Source organism: Emys orbicularis, chromosome 2 (genome assembly GCF_028017835.1).
Source record: "Emys orbicularis isolate rEmyOrb1 chromosome 2, rEmyOrb1.hap1, whole genome shotgun sequence".
In the NCBI taxonomy this organism is placed as follows: domain Eukaryota; kingdom Metazoa; phylum Chordata; order Testudines; family Emydidae; genus Emys; species Emys orbicularis.
This window is the reverse complement of record NC_088684.1, coordinates 219773216-219788865: the sequence shown is the minus strand read 5'-3', so window position 1 is coordinate 219788865 and position 15650 is coordinate 219773216. Positions and strand designations below refer to the sequence as shown.

General features: G+C 44.1%; 1 protein-coding gene across 1 annotated transcript in view; it reads right to left on the bottom strand.

Moving 5' to 3' along the window:
• The window catches only part of TOPAZ1 (testis and ovary specific TOPAZ 1), a 101959-nt gene that overhangs the window by 67663 nt on the left and 18646 nt on the right, over nt 1-15650 (bottom strand). Inside the window, exons 6-7 of the mRNA XM_065398416.1 lie at nt 4433-4548; nt 3013-3092 (exon numbers count right to left, since the gene is read on the bottom strand). Of these exons, the coding sequence (XP_065254488.1) occupies nt 3013-3092; nt 4433-4548 (196 nt within the window). The remainder of the gene's footprint in view (nt 1-3012; nt 3093-4432; nt 4549-15650) is intronic.

Here is a 15650-nt window from a genome sequence, read left to right as displayed (position 1 = left end):
ACATTGACGGTAAAATGGTTGTAGAGGTGGTCTTGCTCTGTGCCTGTACTTGAGATGCTTCCTCTTAGGGGCAGGGGCATAGATACCCAGAGAACAAAGCACTGTATTTGAATCCTTGAGAAAGTGGAGAGATTAATCCATCTTTTCATTTAAGAAGTTAACTGCCTCAAAGGGCAGATCCTGAATGGTACTTTTCACCTCTCTAGGGAAACCTGAGGATTGTAACCAGGAATCTCTCCTCATGACAATGGTTGTATCCATCCCTCTGGACACAGTGTCTACAGCATCTACTGTGGCATGGAGAGAGGTTTTGGCCACTAATTTGCCTTCATTAATTAAGGACTGAAACTGAACTCTATCTTCCTGAGGGAGCTTGTCCTTTAAATCCAACAACTTTGCATTATTAGTGAAATCATATTTAGCTAGAAGGAATCTGATAATTAGAAATTCTAAATTGGAGAGAGGCAGAGGAGAAGACCTTTCTCCCTGGGAGTCATTGGGTACCTCCATCCAAGGGTGTAGTTTTGGGTTGTTGTACTGCGGATCTTTTAGTAACTGCTTGTACCACCAGACAATTCAGCAGTTGGTGAGAAACTAGAAACTATGTCCCCTTAGATGGAACGAAGTAGCACTTCTCAGCCCTCTTTGGGGGAGGGAGTGCAAGAAGTAGGAGCATGCCACATTGTTCTAGCTGGATCCATAGTGACCTCAATCTGGAGGTCTACTCGACTGGGACCCAAAAGTTGCAAGATGTCAAGCAATCTATGTTGGAGCTCCTGAACCTCTTCAAGCTGTATCTGGAACTCAGCTGCCACCCTTTATAGGAGCACCTGACTGTAGTCATCAGGTGAAGATGGGGTATTCTCCTCATCTATGGAAGATGATGAAATTGCTCCCAGAACTGTTGTATCTAGTTCAAATTCATCTTCTGCATACACCGCTGGGGCCAATTGGTGTTAGCCAGGAGATGGTAAGTAAGGCAAATGTATTGATCCTAGGTGCCTACAGTAGAGATCCTAAGGACCCCAATAATGTCAGTACAAGGAATCAACCAGCTGAGAACTACCATCTGGCACTGGGTACCAAATGTCTCTTGGAAAGTCATATATGGTCACAGAACAGAACCCAGATCTCTTAGGGCTTCTGTCCAGCCCTCTTTCTGTACGATAGAGTAGGGGCTCTTCTGAAATCTCCGACGCATCGGATGAAAAAGCTGGATCCCAAACTTCCGCTGGAACCAACAGTACCAATGATTGAGTACTCAGGCTCATGGGTGGAAGAGGACAGTGGCTCTGTGTCTCCGGGATAGCTTCTTCCTCCAGTATAACTGTCTCCGAATAAAGACAGACCTGAGAGGAGGGAGGAGTGAGAACAGGGGAGAACAAAAATGTCCTCTGGGGAGATGTAGGTCTCAGAGTGTTCTGGGGCACAGGATGAGTCAGTTAGTGGAGCCATTAGATCCGGTGCTTCCCTGGTCACAGAAGAAGTCAGATTCCTCCATGGTGGTTATGATATTGGCACAGAATCTGATCTGGATGTCCAAGGGAGTAGTGGTGGATTTTTGTCTTTCAATTTGCACGTTGAAACTGGTATAGAAACCAATGAATCTATGCCACTTTGCATCACTTTCCCCTCTGAAGAGGTTTACTCAGGCCTCAATCTTTAGGACCCGTGCACAAGAACTCTCCCAACTTTGAAGGAATAAGGGAGGAATCTCTTTTCTCTGGGGCAGATTTGGAAGAAGGCAGATTGTCTCTTCTTAATCTCATGAGAAGCCTTCTCCTTATGCTTGGAAGTTTTAACCTGAGCTTGTGCTCAAAGGGGCACTGCCTGTTGATTGAGGTTGCTATACGGGGGCAGAGGGGTGTCTCCATCAAATGCTTTTTTAAGTCTTAGCTCTTGACCATCACAAGTTCTGAGAGGGAAGGAATGGCAAATGCTGCATTTATGTGAGGCTCACATTTCAGCTAAGCAGTAAGGGCAACGTTCATCACTCACTGAAAAGGAAACACAATTCCTGAATCCTAGTTATAATCCTAGCCTCCCAGGAAGAATTTCCCTAGGATGGGGGAAAAAGAACTACACTAGTACTTAAGACCAAAGAGTAAATGAACAAAATAATGAAACCATTTACAGACTGAACAGTCAAAGGAAGCTGTGGACAGAAGCAGATTCTGACTCAGGCCACGTGGTGGTACGAAGGAAATGGAGAGGATGCTGGTCCGCACTGCCCCTTATACTCTCAGTTCAGAGTACAAGGAGAACTGCGCATATGTGAACCAATGGACCCTGCTTACTAAAAATCTCCCGACTCAGGTGCATGGCACACATGCGTACCCACATGTGTAAAACACATAGGGACCATCACTCAAAGTAGTATAATAATTTCTCCTTTCCATCTTTCATTAGAAAAGAAGTGTATTTACATTTTAGAAGAAGTTAGACACTAACTATATTTTAAAGTGTAACAGACAAACTGATGAAAATATAAAAAAACCCTAACACTGTGCTAGGCACTGTACACACACTCACCGTAAGAGTCTCCACCCCAAAAAGCTTATAATCTAAATAAGTAAAACGGACTACGAGTGGGAGAAGTTATGGGACCAGAGACTTGTCCAAGGTCACACAGCAGGTTAGTGACTGAACTGCGATGATATCCCAGGTCCCCTTATTCTTAGTCCAATGACCAATCTAACAGACGTTGCAACTTCTGCTAAACCTTAAAAAATATAAGCTACTATCCCTCCCAATTGGCAAAAAACATTGTTTTTCTAGTGCAGCAGAAGCCAACACGGCTGCATTTTGAACATCTGTTTGCTCATCACTGATCATGCCCTTTATTCACTAAATTTATTCACTATTTATTCACTAAACTATACCATTTTTAAGGTGGTTGAAGTTTTGGCTGATATCTAAGTATTTTTATGAAGAACTGTCTAAATATCCATAATGAACAAAATTAACCCAATATTACAAGAGTTTGTTAAGTGTTTAGCAACTTACCACCACATTTTTGTCCATTTTCCATGGTTCATAACAGTCAGAATTTGGCAACGGCAAAAGAGAGCTTTTTCCTGAGTATCTGAAATCTAAGATTCAGGACAAGAATATTTAATGGACTGCGTAATAAAATGGGTCATATACTAGTCATGAATCTTAGTTTTCTTTAAATTTATCAAATCCTTATAACAGCTCATTACTATTTTCCTTTAATGACATTTCAGGTTATTTCCTATATATGTAAGACAGGCCTACTTTTTGCACTATAACAGGAAAACTGATCAGATATACTATAAATATTTTTACCATGAAAATTTAGAATGACTTGAATAAAATCATATTTATCTATACACACATCATGTACACACCATCCACCGTATAAGACATAAGACTTTTTCCTTTGAATAATAGTTAATACAAGTGTTAGTTTAAAAGTTTTTTCAAATATATAACTAAGACTTTCAAACAGTGAATAGTGCTTTTGAGTGCCTCAACGTTTGGGTGCTCAACTTGACTCCTTGAAAGAACCTGATTTTCAAAGGGTGGGTGCTCAGAACTTTCTGAAAATCAGACCCATTTATGGGGTCTCAAGTTGTGCACCCAAGAACTGAGGCACCCAAAAATCACTAGTCACTTTTAAAAATCTTTATATTTCTTATTCCAAATAACTAACTGGGAATATAATGAGCAAAATAATCTTATTGCTCCAGTCACAATTTTTTCCCCCCTCCCCAGCCTCTCCCTGGGTTCCTCCAGTTATTTCAGAAAGTATCATTTAGAGCTTTTTAGATTTACTATTTATTTTTTCAACCCTAAGTATGGGCAATCATTCAAGAGCAAATGTTTTCCGAGGAGGGAGTTCTGTTCACCCACATTAAATCCAACATATCTGATAACTATCTGACTCAAATCAGAAATGACAGCGTATGCATATTAACAGTTTGAAAAACCCGATTCTAAATAAAATAAAATAAAACAAACCTTAGACCACACAAGATGCAAAAATCATGCTAAGAGGCTGAAATGGAGCCCCCTAACAAACTGTCTTATCTGGACAAATCAAATATGCAGATACACCTCTACCCCAATATAACACGACCCGATATAACACGAATTCGGATATAACACGGTAAAGCAGTGCTCCGGGGGGGGGGGGGGGCTGCACACTCCGGCGGATCAAAGCAAGTTCGATATAACGCAGTTTCAACTATAATGCGGTAAGATTTTTTGGCTCCCAAGGACAGCGTTATATCGGGGTAGAGGTGTATTATGGAAGAATTCTCTCTAAATGCTAGCTAAGGGGACAATACGATCAAGTTTCTGAAGAAGCATGAACCCTAACAGCTGAAGTTAAAGTGCTCTAATTAAAATATAGATTAAATAGAGTATGAAGCTAAAGCGCAAGCTACTGAATTACAGAATAAAATACCACTGATCCAGGGTTTCACTACTGTGTCTTCCTGGTAGGCATTTATTTGCAGGGATGGCAGTTGCAATCCTAACTGAAGTTCACTGCTCACAAATTCTATATATTTAGAATCATTGCTAAAAGTAAAAGAAAAACACATTTAACAAAATAAGACAATTGCTTCTCTAACGCTTCATGTCACGTATTAACTATAAAACACTAGATAATTTCTTCAACAATTAAAGCAAAACTTAAATATTCACTGTAAATTTAAGTAGCTGAAGAGCAATCCCCCAATATTGCTTTAGTGAAAGATGATCTCAACTTGTCCATAGTTATATTAAAGCAGGGAGAAGGCGATAGCAACTATGTAACCAAGAGTCAAATGCAGTAACTTGGTGGAGGGAGCACCTGTGAGCCACTGGTTTAAAATTCTGCCATTAAACTAAAAAGAAGGTTGGGATGATTGTGCTGTATGCTTGAGTTAACCCCTTTTCTACATACTGCTAAATCTTCCCTGCCAGAAATGAAATCCGTGGGGCTTACAAAGTTGCTTCTGAAAAGCAAATCTTATTTTATTCTAATGGACCAATTACACTAAAAGGCAGAATTTTTTAAATAATATTTCAAAGGGAAAATACTCCTGAGCCCCAATTAAGTGTTCTACCTCACAACTGATTTCAAATATATATGCTCAACACTGTTAAACAGTATATTTTTTAGACGTATGAATATTTTCAGCAAGTGCAGCAAAATATGTTTGTTGTTTCCTTCCTTGGTTATAGTTAAAGGAATAAGAAAATTTAACCCTACTTACCTGAAAATTTCCTCTCTGAGTAATATGGCACACAGATCCATCACAATGGGTATGTCAGCCTATTTGCAGTTAGGGGGCAGAACCAGACCTGTCAATCACTGGCAGTATGGGAATGCTCCATCCCCGCAAAGTTTTATCTAGTTGAGATAACATCCACAGCCAAGACAATTCAAACAGATTGTGCTTAACATACTTTGAGGAAGAAGCATGATTTCTCCTACTAAAGAGCATGGCAAATTACACCTAACAATGACAAATCCAAATTCTTGGATGTCAATTTCCAACTCTATTCTGGGTAATCCATTGGTCTCCCATGTGGTCCGCATCTCTAATTATTACTTACCTTATTACTCTAAGAAGGGAAATCTTCAGGTAAGTACGGATAAATTTTCCTCTTCTTCATGCTAAGGTTCACAGACCCATTACAATGGTATTTTCATAAGAGTGTACCCCTAGGGTGGGAAGCAGGATCATCTTTTAAATGCGGACATCCACAACAAGGTAGATTATATATAAATATAAACTACATCTTCCCTGAGGAACCACAGCATGGAGACTTCTTCCAAAAGATAGGAAATGGGCAATGGCTAAGATTGGATGACCAATATGAAGAACTTGGTGAACTTACGAATTGATGTCTATGTGGCTGTAGCGAGGAGGTATGGCCTTCCTCAGAGGTTGACAGGGAGGGACCAAAAAACACCCCCTTGGTGGGCAGAACCAGGAAAACCACGCCCACCCCACCAGAAGTTATGGGGTGGGACAGGAAGTGGAAATACAAAAGGCGGGCCCTGCAGCTCAGTTGGGCTGCAGCTGCCGTACTGAGGACTGGCCAAATCTCCCCAGGTTGCCAGCCTACAGAGACCCTAAGGAGCTGTTGGGGCTGCTGCCTGAGGACTGGAATTAATGGGTAGATATATGAACTCTAGATCATTGAAGCATACTTGTTTATGAGATCAGAATTCCAATAGGCTCTAGTAAGAACTGGATTTGTTTCTGTAGCCCCACTTGTTTTCTATTACAGCCATCTTCATCTTCTGAAAGGAGACCATGTACTGGATAGTATTCATCCTCAGCCCAGATCTATGACTGACTTCCCTGGCACCACATGTGAATGTTTGTTCTAAATCCAAGATGCTCCAGAAATTGTATCACTTTGTGTTTGCTCCAGCTTTCTCTGTACAGAACACTGATCAGAAAAACTGTCCCGGAAGACGTAACTGAATTTCCTTCTTCCCTAAAGCCAGTATTATTGCTACCATGATCCCAAAGAGACCCAGAGAGAGTACAGGTAAGATCAAATGGTGAAGATCAAAACTGGGAAAACAAAAAGGCAGCAATCTACCTGCAAAACATAATTATCTGGGGATAGTAAAATGGAACTACTTTGAAAACAAGCCTGCTTTAGGAACTTATTTATGTGTCTCAGACAGGGACCTGCTCTGGTTGCCCTTCATTCTCTGAGGCTAGAAACAGGATGGGGAGCGGGTTATAATTATCCAATCTGAAACAGATGAGGATAATTTCATTCACATTATCACCTCTCTGTGGATTGCTGAAACAGGGAATGGAACAAAGCTGTTCCTGAAATTCTTGCACAGCTCCAAAAGTTCCATCCTTTGGACAATGCCCAGTGACCTTACTGATCAAAGTTACAGCCAGCCCTTTGCTCCCAACATGAAAGAACCTCACACAAATCGGGAGTCTGGATGGAAGACATGTAGATAGTTCTGAGGCAGCTACTGGCTCTGCACTTGTTCTAACTACCATATGCAAAAAGGTATTTTTTCCTGTTGTACTTCCGGGACTGCTTAAACCCATCACATGACCTGTATTCCTCTATGTAGTACCTGGAAGAATTCTAAGATGACTCTTCTGAGGACTCTGAATAGCCTCAGCTACAACTTTCCACTGTATCAGTAAGATAGATGGGAACTGATTTGTTTGATCATCTGACCCCCAAGGATCAAAGCTCCACAAAACTGCATGAAACAGATGTGAATTAATACCCCTTATCCCCAACCAGGGAGTAGCCAGCATTAGGCCATGCGATTTTATTTTTTACGTTGAGAGGGGTTGTACTTGCAATATTGTCGACCCATGTTAGCACTGCTTGTGAAAGCATGCAGGGGCACATTGTATGTCAGATGATAGCCCGTATTTGCCTATTTTTGTTGTTCTGATGCCCCTGAGAATTTGCATACCTGAAGAAGGGGTTGTAAAGTGCCAGTACAGTGTGACCATTCTTTCCGTGAAATTCTTCCCCATTAGAAAGGAGACCCTGATCACCAGGAAAAATGATCACATTTATCTTTGGTAGTGGTACCATGTTGCCTTTTGACTGGTGCACACTGAGAAACCTTCTGGCCTCACAAAATGGAGGCTCAGAGGAGGATGAGGTAAAAAGAATGGAAAATTTCTTACCAATAATTTCCTTTCTGCTAGTAACATCTCCCACAATTCTTGACATCTGGGCTACTCTCCTCTCTTCAGCTCATGAAGGCAGATCAGCGTTTTGGAGATGCATGGTCTGTCCATGCCCTCATAGCTCCTGCTTGCTTCCAAACAGGGATGCTGGAATCGGAGGTGGAGGGGTGGGCAGGGGAGCTATGCCATCCCCCACACACACTTAAAAGTGGGAGGGCCATCCCCGTCCACTTTTTAATATGGGCATAGTACCCTCAGGGAGGCATGACAGGGAAACTAATAAGGTGATCTGCTCCCCCACTGCAAAGTACAGCCCCTGCTAGCCGCACCAGCCTCTTCCCAGATGGGGGGCTGAGGTGGGCCTTAGTCCCACCTCGCTATGGGGCACCGCCCCCTGCTCCTCCTCTTCCCCCCGAAGCCCCGCCCCTGGCCAGGACAGAAGCCAGAGCCAGGCAGTAGTAAGAACCATCCAGGGAGCCGGGCGCTGCTCTTGGGCACTCCAGCCCCCCCAACCAGGGCAGGTAGAGGGTCTGAGGCTCCCCACAGCAGGTCAGGCTCCCTAGTAGCTCTTACCACTGCCTGGCTCTGGCTTCCGCCTGGCTGGGGGATCAGGGAGTCACAGTTCTGATGCCAGTGCCCCCCCACCATTTCTACACAGGTTCCGGCGCTCCTGCTTCCAGATGTGTTATTCCCAAGCTGTAAAACCTGCATAACATCATTATTAATATTTCAGAGATAACAAAATAACTATGTATATTAGACCAAGGAAGATGGCCATATGGTAATGATTCCACTTAATATCTGGCCCTTGACTCATGAGCCCTCACGGGTGGGTAGAATCATTGGAGACGCTGCTAACAGAAATGAAATTACAGGTAAGAAATTGTCCGTTCTGCAGCCCAGTATTTCCCACAATCCTTGATGTCTGAGAAATAGCAAGCAGTAAACAAATGTAGAAAGGACTACAGGAAAGGTCAGAAAAAGGAAAAATTGTGTCCCCTCCCCATCTATAATATTTGCTCAAAGGGCAAAATCATTTCTAGGCACTGCCTGCGGCACCTTTCTGCCAAAGGATGACTCTGCAAAGGACAGGAAGTCTACCTTGTAGCGCTTGATAAAGATGGTAGCATTTGACCAGGTTGCCACCTTACACATTTCTGCTGTGGATGCAGTGGCTCTTTCAATATGTTTGAGGTAAATTTTCAGAGCCCTTCTGACATCTAAGGTGTGCCACCTTTCCTCAGTAGGATGTTGTGGTCTTGGACAGAATGAAAGTTCCTTGGGAAACATGTGAAAAAAGAGTTCTCCTTTGGAATAAACAATTCCCAAGTCCTGAGCACCATCTTGTGCTCATGAAACACACAGTAAAGTTCCTGTATAAAGAGTGCTGACAATTCTGACACTTGTCTGGCTGATAGGATGGCTATCAGAAAGTAAGTTTTGATGTACAAATAAAATGCTCACACTGACATCAATGGTTCAAAGGGATAGTTTCTCTGGACTCATTACAATTTGGGGGGGAAAAAGAGGTCTAATTGCTGGCTTGGCTAACCAGACTGCACTAGGGAATTTGTGTACCTGGGGATTCTCTACCAGAGAACCCACAGATCCTGCAAACATTGTGCTACTAAAGACAGACACCTGATGCACAACGACCTTTGTCATACCCTTCTTTAAGAAAGTCCAAGAAAGCCATAATTCCTGGATTTCTAGGATTTACTTCATATTCCTGGCACCAGTCGCAAAATCTAGTCCAAAAATATACTCTTCTAGAAGACAACGCAATGACACAATAGCTTCCCTTTCAACAGCCAGGCTGTTAGATGTGGCTAGTTTGGATTTGGATGAAGCAGAGGCACCTTGTGAGGATGTCCTGTCTCTTTGGGAGCTGTAGAGGCGGTGACAATTTCAGCTCTATCAACTCCGAAGACCCTGGTCTCCTTGACCAATGTAGAGTTACCAATATTACTGTTGACTGTTCTAGTTTTATTTTCTGAACCACGTTCCCAAACAATGGGAAGGGTGGAAATGCACAGAGGAGCCTGTGACCATTTATGGGATAGGGCATCTATTCCCATGGATCTGGGGTCTTCTTCCCTGGTGAAATACTTTGGTCTCTTTGCATTAATATGGTTCGTGAATTAGTCAGTTGAGGGCAGGCTGAATGACTGGATGATTAACTTAAAGACTTCCTGATTCAGGTACCACTTGGGGTTGTTCACCTTGCTCCTGTTGAGCCAGTCCGCCTTCTGGTTCAGGACTCCCTTTATATGAGCTGCCCTGAAGGAGAGGAGAGAATGCTCTCCTCACTCCATGATTTCCATTGCTTCTGTATGTAGCGCTGGGCGTCTTGTCCCCCTTCGTTGGTCATGCTGTCTGACAATCAGACTGTTCCTCTTTAGGCTGGACTGGAACCTTCATAGTGGCAGTTTGACTACTCAGTTTATGAGGTTTATGATGTAAGGTCCTTTCCTCCAGTTTCCAGATGTCTTGAACTGTTGGGGACTCCAGGTGTGCTCTCTAGCCCCCCAGGAAGGCCTCGGTTGTGAGTATCAGGGGTTCAGGAAGTCACATGGGCATGCCCTTGTGGACATCGCCCTGGGTTGATCACCATTTAAAGTGTTGATCACATGCGTTGGAACCCTCACTTGATATTTTGTGTGTTCCAAGGAGTAGTCCCATACCTTTAAAATGAAGCCTCAAAGGTGCCTGATGTGCGATTGCGCCCCTGGAGTGATCCCCATGCACAATACCAGGAGGACTAGCAATTGAAGGCTCAGTTCAATAGTTGTCCTCTTGCAGTGCCAAAACAATGCAAGGAGGTCCTGAATCTTCTAGAACATCTCTAGAGATGGATATACCCTATCAAGATGCTTATATCCACTCCCAAGGGTGTTATTTGAATGGACGGAATCAGTGAGCTTTTCCTGATTTTGATGATAAAGCCATGCAGCTGCAGGAAATTCAAGGCCAGGTATGTAGTTCTGTGTGCCGTTGCTGGGGATGGAGCTCTGATTAAGATGTCAAGGAAGATGTTTAGGTGGATCCCCTGTGACCTGAGTCTGGCTAGGATTACCACTAAAATCTTTATAAAGACTTGGGGGTGGTATGGCAAGGACAAGCCCAAATGGGAGCATCTAATAAATGATATTGCTTCCTGCTATCAGCAAACCTTAAGAACTTGCTGTTGGGGCTGACCGCAAGTTACCTTGGCCTGTTGTTACAGAATGGTTCGGGGTGCGGGGGGGGGGGGGGGGAGCTAGTAGTGAACTGGCTTTGACTGGCCGGGCTGGCTTGCAGCCACTCGACTGGATAAACAAGAAAAAGAGATAAGGAGGGCCTGAGAGGTTTAAGTGTGGGAACAGAAAACAGTAGTGTTTCCTGCCAGAGCCTGCTTGTGGATGTACATGCACCCCCCGCCTTAGACAGAGATGATGGTAAAAAACGGCTATGTGAATGCTTTAGATGAACAATCTCACCTGTGGACTCTGGCCTTGTGGGTGCCCAGGAACTCCTCACGCTGGAGCAGTGCCTGCTACAAGCCCCTCAAGGACAAGGCTGGAGAGTCCGGGACTGTCTGTAGCAGAAGGGGTGTAAGCATTGATTCTTGCTGGCTGGAAAGCAGATATTTAGTAACGCGTGAAGGCTGGGAAACTTATTATACTTTGGCAATAAAACTGGTTATACTTATGCACCTGGTGTGGCTTCATGGAGTGTATCCGAGCCCCCGCCCCATTTGGCTTGACACTTGCGATGGCACAGTGATTGGGATATGGAGGTATGCATCCACCAGATCCACTGAAGTCAGAAAATCCTCCCGGGACAGGGATGACAGTGTAGAGGTTAGAGTCTCCAACCAGAACTTCATTTTTCTCATCGACTTCTTGAGCCTTTTGAGATCTAGAATGCCTCTGATTCCCCCTGTATGCTTCTGAACAATTAAGAAGATGGAATAGAACCCTGAGAGGCTTTCCTCTGAGGGAACTCTCTCTTACTTCTATATCCAGGAGATAAGAAATCGCATTCTGGATTAGACCACGCTTTACAAGGTCATTAGAGAAGGGAGACTGGATGAAAAATAGATGGGGAGCCTGTAACTTGAGGGAGTATCCCTGATTCACTAGCTCTGTGGTCCATGGTCAAAGCAACCCATTCCTCCAGGAAATGGGAAATCCTGCCCCCAAGCTTCAGCTCTAGGCAGAGACCTATGCATTTCTTGTCATAAAGAGGTTTTGAAAGCAGCAGGATTCCCTTGGGGCTTTCCTCTGGAGAACTTGCTGTTTCTTCACTGGTATTTCTGCAAAGATGATGGCCAAAAGGAATGCCCTTGTCAGAAGGATGGTCTCTAGTCTCTCTTAGCGGCATCGTGTGGGATTGGAAGGGACCATTTAGATGTTGTGGAATTGTCCACTACTACCTTGTCTTTGAAAAGCAGAGCTCCAGTGAATTTAGCAAAGCACAGCACCTGCTTCAAATGTCCAGGGACGAAGCCATCAGTGGTACCTGGTCACTGAGCTGGAGGACAGGGCTTTGGCTGAGAATCTCATCGCATCAGCAACAATACTGTTGCCAGGGAAACTTTATTTAAAAAAAGCCAAAGTCAGGTTGATCTCTTTACTTGAAGGCTATGAGATCTTCGAGCCAGGAGAGAGTGGCTTTGCAAAGCAATTAGCTGTTAGGGACCCCTGTGGAAGGCTCAAAATCTTGAGTGGCCTCCATTTTTTTTCCTTCTGTGAGATCCTTAGGATAGAACTCCCTTCTGAGGGGATAACCATAACTTTAGCCAGGGACAGTGTCAATCTTTGGTATCTCAGTAATTGACACTTTTGGTTCCTGGATCCTATAGAACCTAAGACCACTTTTGTTAATGTGCTTGCCCTCATCTGGCTTATCCCATTCATCCCTGATTACTTCCTCAAAAGAGGAATGTAGGGGAATCATGGCCCCAGGGGATAATTTCGGGGGAAGAAATTTGTTCAGAGGCTTACTCTTGATATTTTGTTCAGGTTGAGTCTGAATAGTGGATACAACCTTGTTGCACATAGCCTTCAATTTCTCAGGGGAAAAAAAAACTTTGCTAAGTCTTCCTCTGGTCCTGATTGGAATTAGAGCCCATCCTCCAGACAATTCACCATCCTCTGTTATAGAATGGGAGGAGAAAGAGGAGTCAGGACTCATACCTCCTAGATCTTTTGTTTTCCTTTCCATTTTTTGCTATCTTTGATTTTTAGCTTGCTTAGAGCATACAAGCTGTTGCGGCTTTGGTGATGACTTTTGCAGGTAGCCTTGCTGAGGGCCCGAAGTCCTCTCATGAGCTCTCTTCTTGAGTTCTTGCTGATTGGATCCCACTTCCCCAGGAAGTGTCTGTGTGGGGGGAACTCTTCCAGAGCCCTCCTAGCCAAACTGAAAAGGGAGCTGTGTGCTTATGAGCCCTGCTTTTCCCACCCAGGGTGCTCAAAACCCATTTTAGGACTTTGGGGAGGGATTTGTGACTCCACAATTCTGCCCTCTGTTCTCCAGGGGACACTTGAGAATTACCTGAGTTGGTTGACTGGGGACTTCCTTGTCCTTGGAGCCTCTCCCTGCTCTACCCATAGACTCCTGGTCCATTTTTCCCCACATCAGAGTTGCAGCAGAGAATCCCACATGCCTGTCCAACTCCATATCCCGAGACCTAACAGAGTTAAAGACGAAAGGCTGGGTGCAGGTTAGGCATAAATTGTTGTCTGCCATGCCTTGGAGGGGAGTCACACAGATGAAGCACTGTCTGGATTTCATTCAGTGCTTTTTAGGCCACTCTGCCATACCTGGAAGGTGCAGAGTAGCCAGTAGGGAGGCACTACAGCTGAGGCTCTGGGGGGTTTCAACACCCAGCTCAAAAACTAGCCCAGGAGGGAGAAGGGCATGGGAGGGAGATCACTGTTCACCACTGCTCCGCATTTTGACAAAAAGAAAGTCCTCCTTAGACAAATGTGAAAGTGGGAGCTGTAAAAGCCATGATCTCTGCACTGCCACAAAGACAGAGAAACTGGAAGCAAGCGGGAGTTGAGGGGGCATGGCCAAACCATTTGGCTCCAAAACTCTGATCCTCCTCCGAACGGCGCAGAGAGAGAGAGAGAGAGCGAGCAGCCCAGATGTCAAGAAGTGTGGGAGACGCTGGCATGCAGAAACAGTGGGCAAGAGACCCCTTACTGCCTGCTGGTTGTTCCGCATCTGAGCCGCTGTCCCTCATACTCCACAGCCATCTGCTGGATGGAGATGGTAGAGGTAAGACATGGCAACCTGTTACAGAAGCTGGGAACAATAACCTGGACATTAGGGTATAATGACCCACAGCAATAGTTGGGAATGACAGCCCCAATAGTTATGGCATCATGACCCACACTAGCAGTTCAGGATGACAACCTGATACCTTCCCAGTGTTTTAGACATAGTGGGATAGGAATTTCCTGCCATTACAACTTCCCAGGGTGCATAAGGATGGATATATAACTATAGCTTCTCTAAGGCAGCTGCCAAGCTCCTACACATAGTTTTACAATACCCAGTAACACTTGCCTGAAAGAGTTTATCCTTTGGTTTTTGTTTTGGGCTTTTTTTTGTTGGGGAGGAGGTGATTGTTTCAAATATATTTTACTATTTGATTCTCTAACTCAGATTTGGAATGCTGGGCCTTCCTCCCTTAAGGACAAGGCATTTCCTTTGTGGGGTTATGTATTCCTCTGCCTAAAGGAATCAGCACATATTTACGTCCCGGTCTTTTCTGCACTGATCTGCCATGCTAAACTCTTTGAGGGTGAGCAGGGAAATTAGGAGCTAAAGCTTATCTGCCCTGCTGCATGCTGTGAAGATGAGAAACTCCTTTTGGGAGTTTGTCCGCATAATAGTGCTTCAGAGGGAGGAGTGAAATTGAGCTATTACTCTGAAAATATTACACGTGGCTAGTGATCTCCCAGTCCTCAAAAAGGCTGGGTTTATTTGCCTCCTGCATTTACCTAAGTCTGAACTCAACTATGAAAAGTCTATAAACTGTCACAATAACCTAGAACAATGTGTGTTGATGGGAAAAGGTGCAAAAGGGCCAAAAGACTAAATTAGTCCAAACAAAGAGGCCTACTGATATAATTCCAGGACTGGATTAAGATGAAGCCTGGTAAATAAGAGAAGTCTGGGAAATCCATGAACCAAAATTGGTTTCTCAGAAATTGGGCCTAATTAGTGGACAAAATAATGAGAAGATGGGCTATTCCACCCACATTCCTTTGGGGATCCTCAAAGAGACTTTGAGGGAACAGATGTGAACACTGGTTGACTAAAAAAACAAGAGAGAAGGGGAAGGAGCAAGCTTCACCATCATGGCTGCTATCCCAACCAGCTCCTTGGACCTTGGGATTCAGTAGAATACCACTGTGCCTTTTACATCCTAATCCTGAAATGTTCTAACCAGACCGGGCCGGACCCAGATAACGCCACCTCCTCCACCAGATCCAGCTAACTCTTGAACACCATCTGGAGACTTTGCATCACCCCCCAATTCCCAATGTGTCCTCTTCCTTCCTCACCTTATTTCTTCTCTTTTCCTACCCCTCTCTTTTTCCTTCTGTCCAATAAGTCGGTCTTAGCCAGCCATGACTGCATACTTTGCAACACTGCTGTAAGCCTGTGACCAGAGAGGCAACTAAAAGCAATACCCTTAATAGACCGATCCTGGTACAAGTGTGCCAGCTCTCAGAGTGGCTGATAAGACAGTGTGATGTGTCAGTGTTTCTCCAGCAGTAAGGTTGCAAGTGAGTCAATACCAGAGAGACAAGCTGCACTTTCTATCTTTGCTGTTCTTTTCTTTCCCCTTTCGTGTGTGTGTCTTGTTTTGTCTTCTAGGAAACAGGACCAGATTTCAACAATAGCACCAGCCCAACTTCTTCTCTCTCTTTCCCAAAAAGGACAGTTACCACCATCTAAGAGACTGTTGAAATAAAAGGATTTTCCCTCTAAAAA